This window comes from Papio anubis, chromosome 1 (genome assembly GCF_008728515.1).
Source record: "Papio anubis isolate 15944 chromosome 1, Panubis1.0, whole genome shotgun sequence".
NCBI classification, from domain to species: domain Eukaryota; kingdom Metazoa; phylum Chordata; class Mammalia; order Primates; family Cercopithecidae; genus Papio; species Papio anubis.
The window spans coordinates 164,761,199-164,772,702 of NC_044976.1; the positions used below are offsets into that span (position 1 = coordinate 164,761,199).

General features: G+C 33.6%; 1 protein-coding gene across 3 annotated transcripts in view; it reads left to right on the forward strand.

Annotated features, from left to right (window-relative positions):
• F13B (coagulation factor XIII B chain) overlaps positions 1–4,290 on the forward strand; it is a 31,115-nt gene extending 26,825 nt beyond the window's left edge. For all 3 annotated transcript variants that reach the window (XM_031657420.1, XM_031657415.1, XM_031657419.1), the window contains 2 exons: positions 2,742–2,955; positions 4,058–4,290. In XM_031657420.1, the coding sequence (XP_031513280.1) occupies positions 2,742–2,955; positions 4,058–4,091 (248 nt within the window). In that variant the 3' untranslated portion in view covers positions 4,092–4,290. The remainder of the gene's footprint in view (positions 1–2,741; positions 2,956–4,057) is intronic.
• The last annotated feature ends 7,214 nt before the right edge of the window (positions 4,291–11,504 follow it).

Here is an 11,504-nt window from a genome sequence, read left to right on the forward strand (position 1 = left end):
TGATGTCAACTTACTCCAAAGAATACTCATCTCATCCTCTGGCTGATGATTAGGGTAGAGGCAGTTGGTTTCAATACAATGAGAAATAAAGCTTTCTCTACATTTGTTTTCAGATCTCTGTTTGCCTTTTCTCACAGACCGTAACTGTCCAGGGCTCTTCACGGAGAGTTTATTGTGTTTGTTAAAGCTTTTTCTCCTTGACTGTCTCTGATATTACTGGGAGACTGCCAAATGTGCACTGTAAGTTTGTATTTACTTTCTGCTTGGTTTCTCATCCTATGCCTCTATACAAGTCAGGGATAAGCAGTACCTCAGGGAAAAGCTAGTGCAGAGCCTCAAGCTCATATCTCTACACCTCCTATCCTTCTAAGTTCTTTCCTTTTCAAGTCCTGGCTGCCTTGGTTTACCAAATTCTCATTTTTCTATCTTCAACTCTATGATGAGATTTTCACAAATTCTGCTGGCTCTATGCCTATCCTGGCCATTCTCTATCATCTAATCTCTCAGACTTAGAGTCAATGATCACCTCAAGAGAAAAAATGGCACATAGAATGTTTTTTGACAGACTCTTCTTCTGTCGCCCAGGCTGGAGTGCAGTGGCGGGATCCCGGCTCACTGCAACCCCCACCTCCCAGGTCCAAGCGATTCTTCTGCCTCAGCTTTCCTGAGTAGCTGGGATTACGGGCAAGCGCCACCATGCCCGGATTTATTTTATTTTATTCTATTTTGTTTTATTTTTTATTTTATTTTATTTTATTTTCAGTAGAGACGGGGTTTTGCCATGTTGGCCAGGCTGGTCTCAAACACCTGACCTCAGATGATCCACCCCCCTTGGCCTCCCAAAGTGCTGGGATTATAGGAGTGAGCCACCGCGCCCAGCCTCACATAGATGTTTAAATCACCTGAAGACATTTTTTCCAGAACCTTAGTTCCTCGACTAAGTTCCTTGGAGGTTTTCTGATACCTTGAAATGCTTGCTTGTTTCCCTGTTTTTCAGATTTTCGGTTTCTTAATAGAAGTGCTGGTTTGATATAATCTACTCTGTCGTAGCCGAGTTTGGTATGATCTACTCTGCCACAGTCGAAAGTTAAAGGTCCACGAATCAACTTTTAAATTTCTTTTAATTTAAATCTCATGTTTTGTAGAACAATGGCATCCTAAATTACAGCACTACTTGACTTCATTTTCACAACTATTTTGTAATGACTGTAGTAATTCTTGTTCATTTTTAGCGCCTGTAGCACTTCCGGCATAACGTTTGACACACAGCCATTTAATAAGTAGTTGCTGAAAAAAATAACTGAACATAGTACTCTCAGCAGCGGTTTCACTTTCTGGGGTTTCAGTTACCTGCTGTAAACTGCAGTCTGAAAACTGCAGTCTGAAAACGTTAAATTGAAAATTTCAGAAATAAACAGTTTATATATTTTAAATTCTGCACTGAGTAGTATAATAAAATATCATGCCTTTCCATCTTTCCTGCCCAAGGTATGCTAAAAAGAAGTGTAAAGTGATTCCTTTAAGTGAAAATGTGGAAGTTCTCAACTTAAAAAGAAAAGAAAAATAAATGTATGCTGAGGTTGCTAAGATCCATGGAAACAATGAGTCTTCTATCTATGAAAGTGTAAAGAAGGAAAAAGAAATCCATGCAAGTTTTATTGTTGCACCTCAGACTGCAAAAGTTACAAGCCACAGTGTATAACAAATGCTTAGTTGAGGTGGAAGAGGCCTTAAATTTGTGAGCAGAAGACATGAACAAAAACGTGTTCCAAATGAATGACAATAGGGTTTGGTATTATCTACAGTTTCAAGCATGCATTGGGGTTCTTGAAATGTATCCCCTGCAGGCAATCAGAGAGGGCATACTGTAAATAAGTTTGTTAATGTACTACAGGTTTGTGATTAATATGCCATATTAGCAACTCTGAACCTTTTTACCTGTCTCAGAAGTTATTTCTTAATGCTAGGTCATCCAGGAGACAAATAAGGACACAAGAAATCCCACTTTCTGAAATAACCTGATATTTGATGTTTTAGAAATATTAATGTTTTTATTCTGGGAAAAAAAATCAAAGTTTTTTTTTGTGTGTGTGTGTATCCTAATACATACTTTAAGGTTCTCTTTTGTTTAGTATACATGGGAAAGGACACAATTATACTTTCCATGCTTAGAATTTAAAATGTCTTAATCCAGCCTTGATATTTCTTAACTAGACATTTTAAAGAGAAGTAACTGTCAACTATTTTGGATGGCATGAGGTTATAAAGCTTTGGTCAGTGTTGAGAATCTAGTTAGTGTCTGTATTTCCATAAAATGTTATTTATACAGCAATTAATAATTTGTCTCATGATAATTTTATTTGAACTTTCTGAAGAAGGAAAAGGGAAAAGAGCATGATATCAATGACCATTAGTAACTGTCAATGCTTCCCCCAAAATACCTCTTTTTGTTTGTTGTCTTTGAAAAAGCTAATGACATAAAACTAAGTGACTGGCAGAAAATACCTTTTCCCCAAATCCAGGACCACAGAGAGAAATGGCTCACTGTTTTCTGTGAGATTTGAACGTATTTTATGACTCAAATATTAATTCTAATTAACTGACTTGCTGCTCTTACGTCTGAGAATTTTAAGGTCCTCATGAGTACGCAATACAATGATTCCTGTTCCTACCAAGATGTAACAAGATAGTTTTCTTCTTTTTCTTTCTTTCTTTTTTTTTCCTCTTGTTGTTGTTCCCAGAGCCATGCACATTATCTTTTACTGAAATGGAAAAGAATAATTTACTTCTGAAATGGGATTTTGACAATAGACCACATATTTTGCATGGTGAATATGTTGAGTTTATTTGTAGAGGAGATACTTATCCAGCTGAATTATATATTACTGGATCTATACTTAGAATGCAATGTGACAGAGGGCAGTTAAAATATCCAAGATGTATTCCAAGACAAAGGTAAGAAGAGGCTTTCACCTATAGGTATGTTTTTTTTTTGGTCAGATTGTTATTCAACATTTCAGAAATGTTATGTTCTACACCACTCTTACTTTATGGCAACTGGAAAGAAAAAATAATAATATTTTCTTCATTTTTTTTATACCAAGCAAACAACTGGAAGTGGTAATGAATTCAACAGGCCTTCTGAATTGTCTGAAGTGAAAGCAACATTTGCCATTTGATATTTGTGACACTTTGGCAAATGGAAAAATAAATCAATTTATATGTGTAATATTTAAATGTGCAAAAATTAACCTATATGTTCTGTGATAAGGACAAAATCACACTTTCTCCTACTTCTCAATCCAATTTCATGCACTACTAATAAAGTTTGGAAAATATGGTGTTTATTTTCAGAACCACATTTTTATGTAACTTTTGGAAGTCACGTACTAAAGTGTTTCCTCATACTACAATTTAAAAAATACATCTTCTACTACTTACAAGAAATAATTTATTTTCTTAGAGAAATGTTAAAAAAAGTATAATAAAATTATGTAAACCATTTTGTAGGATCAGAATTTTAACCGTTTTTGAAAACACTATATACAGAAAATGGAAATTATATTTTTTGTTCAACTAAGAATATTAAAAATATAAGTAGTGGCAAAATGCATGTGGTCCTGTTTTAAAAATTGCAAACAATGAACTATATGAATTACATAAAGCCAGCTTTTTAGATGCTTTGACCGCTCTAATAAAAAAATATGTAAAAGACACACAATAGTGGGAAAATTTTTTATTTTTATTTCTAATTGTGGTAAAATCAGGGTGGAAAAACTTTCATATACTATTTAAATGTTTTGGTACAGTATGAATTTCTCACTTTCGAAAGAAAAAGGTAAACACAGAAAAATATTTAAAAAATGGTGAGTAGTATAGTAAATAATATTGAGTTTTTAAAAGGGAACTGGTGGTATTATTTACTAAGTAACATAATTTGTTCTTAATAGTGCTTAATAAAAACAATGACTATATGAAAAATTGAAAGGCTAAGGTTGTGATAAACACTTGACTACAATTGATGCTTATTTCAAAAATCTCTCTTTTTCCCCTGAAGGACTCTGTCTTATCAAGAACCCTTAAGAACATAGAATTGAATGGCAGAAAGAGGAGTCATATTTCAATATATCATGAAATTCCTTATAAAACATAATTTTGAGGAAGTATGTTAAGTTAAAAACTTCTGAGTTTTTCCTTGCTTAAATATTTGAATCTAAATTGTTTGTGCTGAACATTTCTTTATTTATAAATAAAAACCAATAAAGGTTGTTTAATTTTTAGTTTGTATAATTTGATGTAGAACGTAATCTCTTTTGTATGTCTTCCATCTGTTACAAATTAATCTACACATCAAAATATTTTCATTTCCTAATGCCAATTGACTAGACTGTGTCATTGTTTTCAATATACTGTATGTGTAAAAATTTTACATTCACATTCATTATCACCTTTATTAATATTAAGGCTTTTGTTACCCTTAATTCAAAGTTTATGTCAATATTAAAAGGCCAAACATACTAGCGATAAGAAACTGTAGGTTGTATTAGAGAATCTGTTTTATTAAAGGCTTTCTAAATGTAAAAAAACTTTTAAAATTAACTGTAATATTTGCTACCAGCTTAATAACCAAATTGTTTATGAGGTAGTATACTACCATATTTGAACATGTGCTCAAATATTGTTAAAGAGACACAGTTAAAGAAAGAATGACTCTTGGAATTTTATTTAATTTAATTAATTAATTTATTTATTTATTTTGGATGGAATCTCGTTCTGTTGCTCAGGCTAGAGTGCAATGGGATGATCTTGGCTCACTGCAACTTTCACCTCCTGGGTTCAAGCAATTCTCCTGCCTCAGCCTTCCGAGTAACTGGGATTACAGTTGTGTACCACTATACCCTGCTACCTTTTTTTTTTTTTTTGTATTTTTAGTAGAGATGAGGTTTCACCATGTTGGCCAGGCTGGTCTCAAACTCTTCACCTCAGGTGATCCACCTGCCTCAGCCTCCCAGGACTCTTGGCATTTTTACATTTTACACTTTCAAGTCTTTTTCTAGATTAGATGATTTTTGGAATTATGTGGATTACAAAATCTGAAATAAGAGCATCCTAGAAGCATCAAAAAATGACTGTCAGTATTATCAAGGTCTGTTAGAGACGTGAAACAGCAGCATTGTCACTTTTTCATCTGAAGTGAGAGTTATACTTCCAATTGTTATTTCAGCTCATTCATAAGCACACGTAATAGCAGTAGTATCCAGATACTAGGACCCCTATTAGGATTAGTTGTTGGTATTAGAACAAGTTTTCCTTTCTAGAAACTATTCAGTTATTCTAACTCAAGATCTGTTTCTCTTTATGATGATATTCTCAAATGCCCTAAGGACAATTCTCTACTGCTGGGTATGAAATAACTTCTTTCGGAAATGATGCCACAGCTGACCTAACTCTGTGGATTAAATAAGTATTAATTCATTCAATGTTAAACATGTATGTTTCAGAACTGTCTTTGAGTTCATATTCATTATTTTAATTAATCTCCTGTAGTAGGTTCCCACAGTGGATCCCATAAAAATGGAAATTTAATTAAAATTAAATATCAACAGAAAAGCAGTAATCTTTTTAAATAAATTCATCCATCTATCAATTAAATAACATTATTGAGCACCTGCTTTATCCCAGGGAACATGCTGGGTAGCATAGGATTCAAAATGATTAAAATTCTCCTTGTTATTTTTCAAAGAACTCAAAGTAAGGACCTACTTACTTAGTAAAAGAGATAAACTTGTACTAGTGATTGCAAACTCAAAATAGGTGATGATTGTGGCTTATCTAGTGATATTTGTAGTGAACTGGAGATGGCATGCACTGTTTAACTGGGACAACTACTTTCCTCAAGGTGAATTATTGTCATGGGGGAATATTGTATCCAGTATTGCCATATGTTCTGATTTACTAATTGTGAAATGCACTGATTTTTATATGTTGAGAGGAGATAAAAAATTCTTTAGGCAATGCAGCTCAAAGTAAATTCCACATGCTAAAGAAATAAAAATTTTGAAAAGTGCAACAGTGGAAGCACGTACAAAGTAAAGTGGAGGCACAAAGTAAGTAGTATTTAACTTTTTTTTTTTTTTTTTGTATGGGGGTGGTATAGGAAGCATCTTGGAAAAAAGTAAAAGTAAGTCTAGGTTTAAAAGACTTTAAGAAAAGACATTTCAAGTAGAAGGAATAGCCTATGCAAAGTCAAAGCTCATACTTTATGCCAGGCATTACACTAACCACTGAAAATAAAACAATGAATAAGACACACACTGTTTCTGCTCTTGTGAAGCTTGTCTCTCGGAGCGGAGGAAAGATGCAAGCAAATCCCTATGAAATGAGGCATGGCAGCAAAGACCCCATCTTTGTCAGTAAACACCAGATGATACTGCCTAGTACTGGGTGTTTAAAAAGTCTTCAGTGAGGAAGTGACATATAAGTGATATATAGGCTGAGATTGGATGGGAGAAAATATAAGAATTCATGTAGAGAAAGAACATGAAAAACAGCAAAGAACATGACGTTTCCAAGAAGCTAATAAAAATCCAGTACGGACTCCGTGGAAAGGAGTGAAGGACAGAGAGGAGTAAATGAAACTTGGAGAGGTTGGAGCCCTGATTGTGAAGGCCTTCATAGGTCAAATTAAAGATTTTGGAAGTCACTAAATGGAATGCAATGCTTACTGGGAATTTTTTAAAGACATCACTGACTGTAATATGGAGAGACTGATTGAAAGGGGAAAAGGTGTGGGCAAAGAGAAATCACTGAGGAAAATAAGGCAGTCATCCAGCAAAGATAAGGTAGTCACTTACACTGGTGGCAGCAGCAGGATGGTACAAACTAAGCTGAAATAAGATATTTAGTATGTGGCATCATTATAATGATAATTGATTAGACAGTGAGGCAGAGAAAAGAGTTCAGGAGAACTCCTAGGTTTTGGCTTGACTAAGTGGATGGGATGGCCATCTAAATGTGATAGGAAGAATGGGAAGGAGAAGCAATGGGAGGGAGTGCGGATTAGCATGAAGAGTTTTATTAATAAATTTGGAAATGTGTTTTTGAGGTATCTGTGAGATAGGCAAGTGAAAAGACTAAGTAAGCACTTTATTTATTTTATTTTATTTTATTTATTTATTTATTTTTGTAGACAGAGTCTCGCTCTGTCGCCCAAGCTGGAGTGCAGTGACACCATCTCAGCTCACTGTAACCTTCTCCTCCTAGGTTCAAGTGATTCTTGAGTACGTACTTGATTCTTAGGGTTACAGCTTTGATGAACTACCTAGATTTCCTTCAGAAACACAAAGACTTCTTTTCCAGCTACTGGAAAAGCATTGTTTTTTATATATAAGTGGGCTATATATTACATATCATACCGTATATATTGTTGTAGGACTTACATTTTCACCCAAAATAAAATAAACTATTATCATGTCAGCATATATAGGTTGGCTTTATTCTCTATAATAACTGAATAGCATTTTATAAGCCAGGGGTAACATAATTTAATTATTCTTTCATTAATGGACTTTTCAATTGTTTTATCTTCCTTATATTCTGTCTTTTACTTTTCTTTTTTCTGTCATTCCTTCCCTTCATTTCTTCCTTCGTACATCATAGGTGGGAGTCAAATAATAAAATGTAAAACTGAAATAGAATAGTAGAATTCTAACACATTTAAAAGAACCAATATAAACACCAAGAAAGATCTTAACACTGAATAAACTTAGAAGATGGAGGAGTTGGAAAGGAGGAGAGGAAAGAAAGAAGTTGTAAGCCAATTTTATATTTTTTAATGATAACAACAAATAGACATTGCCCAAAATCTGTGGAAGTATGATATTATTTTAAAATCATGGCATAAATAAACTACCTAAAAATACCCTTCTTCCTAAATAGCAAAATAAATAAAAACTACTGTAACAGCAGCAATAGCAGCAATATAATGAACATTGAAAAGAGACCATATAGTGAAAAGTTTTAAAAAGCTGCATCTGCACACACTATAGATATAAAAAACCTATAAAATTATTATAAAGAACTTAAATCTTCTATTAGAAAAGTATTTTCTTATTTGGTTCCAAAGCAAAACCCAGCTCAGTGTTGTGTGCAAAGGCACAACTAAAACTAGCTTCTTCAAAATAGTTAAAAAGAAAAGAAGGGGTAGAAAAAAGTACATTGAGTAAGGATCAAAGGACAGAATCAGCAAAGTGAGAAAGTCACCCGTGAAACAGGAGAAAATATTTAAAAGTCATATATTTCATCAGTGATTTTTATCCAGAATATATAAACAGCTCTCACAACTCAAAATAAGAAGGCAAATAACAGAATATAAAAATGAGTGAGGGGCCGGGCGCGGTGACTCACACCTGAAATCCCAGCACTTTGGGAGGCCGAGGCGGGTGGATCACCTGAGGTCAGGTTATTGTAGGAATCGAGCTGCTTTCATCTGCTGTGAGATTTACCACAAGACAAAGTTTTAAAAAATACTTTGCTTGGCTGAGCGTGGTGGCTCACACCCATAATCCCAGCACTTTGAGAGGCCGAGGAGGGTGGATCACCTGAGGTCAGGAGTTTGAGACCAGCCTGACCAACGTGACAAAACCCCGTCTCTACTAAAAATACAAAAATTAGCTGGGCATGGTGGCACATGCCTGTAATTCCAGCTACTTGGGAGGCTGAGGCAGTGGAATGGCTTGAATCCAGGAGGCGGGGGTTGTAGTGAGCCGAGATCCTGTCATTGCGCTCCAGCCTGGGAAACAAGAGTGAAACTCTATCTCAAAAAAAAAAAAGACTGAAGAATATAAATAGGTATTTCTTCAGCCAAGATATACAAATGGCCGATAAACACATGAAAAGATGCCCAACACTAATCATTAGGGAAACGTATATCAAAACTACAGTAAGGCATCAACTTGAGGTAATCATGTTAAATTATAGAAGCCAGTTACATTAAGAAAATATTATTATATTATATAATATTGTACTAAAAGTATTATTTTACTTGTATGAGATACCTAGCATTGACAATTTATATGGACAGAAAGTAGAATGGTGGTTGCCAGGAGTTGGAAGGAGAGGGAAATGGTAAGTTGTTTAGTGGGTTCAGAGCTTTAGTCTTACAAGAGGAAAATAATTTTGGAGATGGATGTTGGTTATGATTGTACAATAACGCGAATGTAGTTAATGCCACTAAACTACACACTTAAAAACGCTTAGGATGGTAAATTTTAATTGACATGTATTGTACCATAACTGTACTTTTTAAAAAAAGTACATTATTTAAAAGTACAGCCAATTTAAACAATAACAAAAAATAAAGGATACTAGGCTTGATAAAGTGAAAATCCTGCCATAAACAATAAATTAATCAAAGAAGGACCTTTTATAAAACCTTAATTGCAAAAGGAGACACAATTCAAAGTATCTATAATAAATTGATGTAATGATAAATTTCATAAAGCAGAAACTATACAAGACAGAAAATAGGAAGAAAATTTAATAAAATTTATTATCTAAAACATTTCAAGTGAACAAAATATTAGTCAAAGATATAGAAGATTCGAACAATCAATACTTTATATCTTATGGATCTATATCAACACTGTTCCCTAATAATAAAGAATATACTTATTTTTAGGCACACATAAAACAGTCGTAAAAACTTGCCATGTATGTTAGGTCATAAAGAAAATCTACTTAAATTCCATATAAATTAATATAGGTCACATTTTCTGATCATAGTACAACACATTTAAAACTTAAGCACAACACAAAGGCTATTTTCCCTGGAAATGTACAAACTTTCTATCAAGCAACTCTGGGGTCAAAAAAGAAATATAAACTAAAATGACAGAATTTCTAGGAAACAATAATGAAAACATTGCATATCAGAATTTATAGGATATAACTGAAGCAGTATTCAGAGTAAACTATTAGCTTAAAATATATCAATCAATATAAAAATGAGAATAAATAATTCTAAACAAATAGATCTGAAAACTATAGAAAGAACAATAAAGAAAGCCAAAGAGAAAAAGGAAGAAGTTAATACAACCAAATATAACCTTAAGGAACTAGGAAACACAAAAGTAGTATATAAAAGTCTGAATTTTTAAAAAAAAAAGATAAAATAGAAATATACAGATGAAACAAATAAAAATAACAAGAAATAATATGGGGTAAATAACTTCTCAACTAACTGAAAATTGTCTTCTACACTTATTTATTTATTTTAATCTGAAATACATGTAAGTTTGGGAACATGTATTGGGAACACATGTATGTTTCAGTCTTTATTTTACTAGTGGCAGTGAATATTCACTATTCCCTCCTTCTTGGAAAACTGCTTTTTCTTGGCTTTTATCATTCCACTTTCTCCTGATTATGCTTCTACATTTCTGATTACTATTCTTGACCCCGTATATAGTCTTTTTACTCCTATTTCTGCCCATTAAATAAAGTTTGCACTATTTAGGGTTTCATCATCTGCTTTTTGCCCTTCTCAATCCACATCTTTTCCCAAACCTCTTCTCACAGGTTCAGACTCGTATGTAACCTCATGAAAGTGAAGTAATAAAAATTAAATTTATGTTACCACTCCCCTGCCTCCCCCGCCTCTCTCTCTGTCTCTATCTCTCTCTTCTTCCTCTTGCTATGGCTATAACCATTCATCTAATCATGAATGTTATAAGCCTGGCTTTTGTCCTGATTCCTTTCTCCACTTTGTTCCCATACCACTTTTATTCAATCACTAAATCCTGCTAATTTTACCTGTGAAATAATTCTTGAATTTACAATTTCTTTCATTTTTATTACCATGGCTGTGGTTTAGGTTCTAATAGTCTTACTCTTGGACTAATGAAATAGTCTACTCCTAATTTATCTGTCTGCCTCTAGTCTTGCTTCTTCTCTGAATCATGTTTCACATTACTTTCAGAATAACCTACTAAATGCAAACTTTCTTCATCTCTAGTCTACCTAAAACCCTGCAAAGTCTCTGCATTCCCTTTAGGACAAGCCTAGACTTTTTATTCTAGCACATAGCTCCTCTGTAAATTGTCTCTTTTCTATCACGTTGCTGTTATTACAGTGTGCTCTTTATCCTCAACAATATACGTTTACTTAATATTTCTTTTCATACAAAATGTGTTTTTTCATCTCTCCATATCGGTAGTTTGATTTCTTCTGCCAAGAATGTTATACTTATTCCCAACAACTCTCACTCAGCTACTGAGAGTCAGATCACAGTCATTTCCTTAAGAAAACCATTCCTGACTCTCCTTCCCCCAGATTGGGTGATATGCTCATCGACCCTCCTTGAACACATTTATATTGTGGCATTTCTCATTATACATTATATATGCAGTTGTGTATATAACATGTATGCATATATATTAATATATATTTATTCTATGTATATATAATACACACACATATATAGTTGTTTGAACAAAATCTTTTTT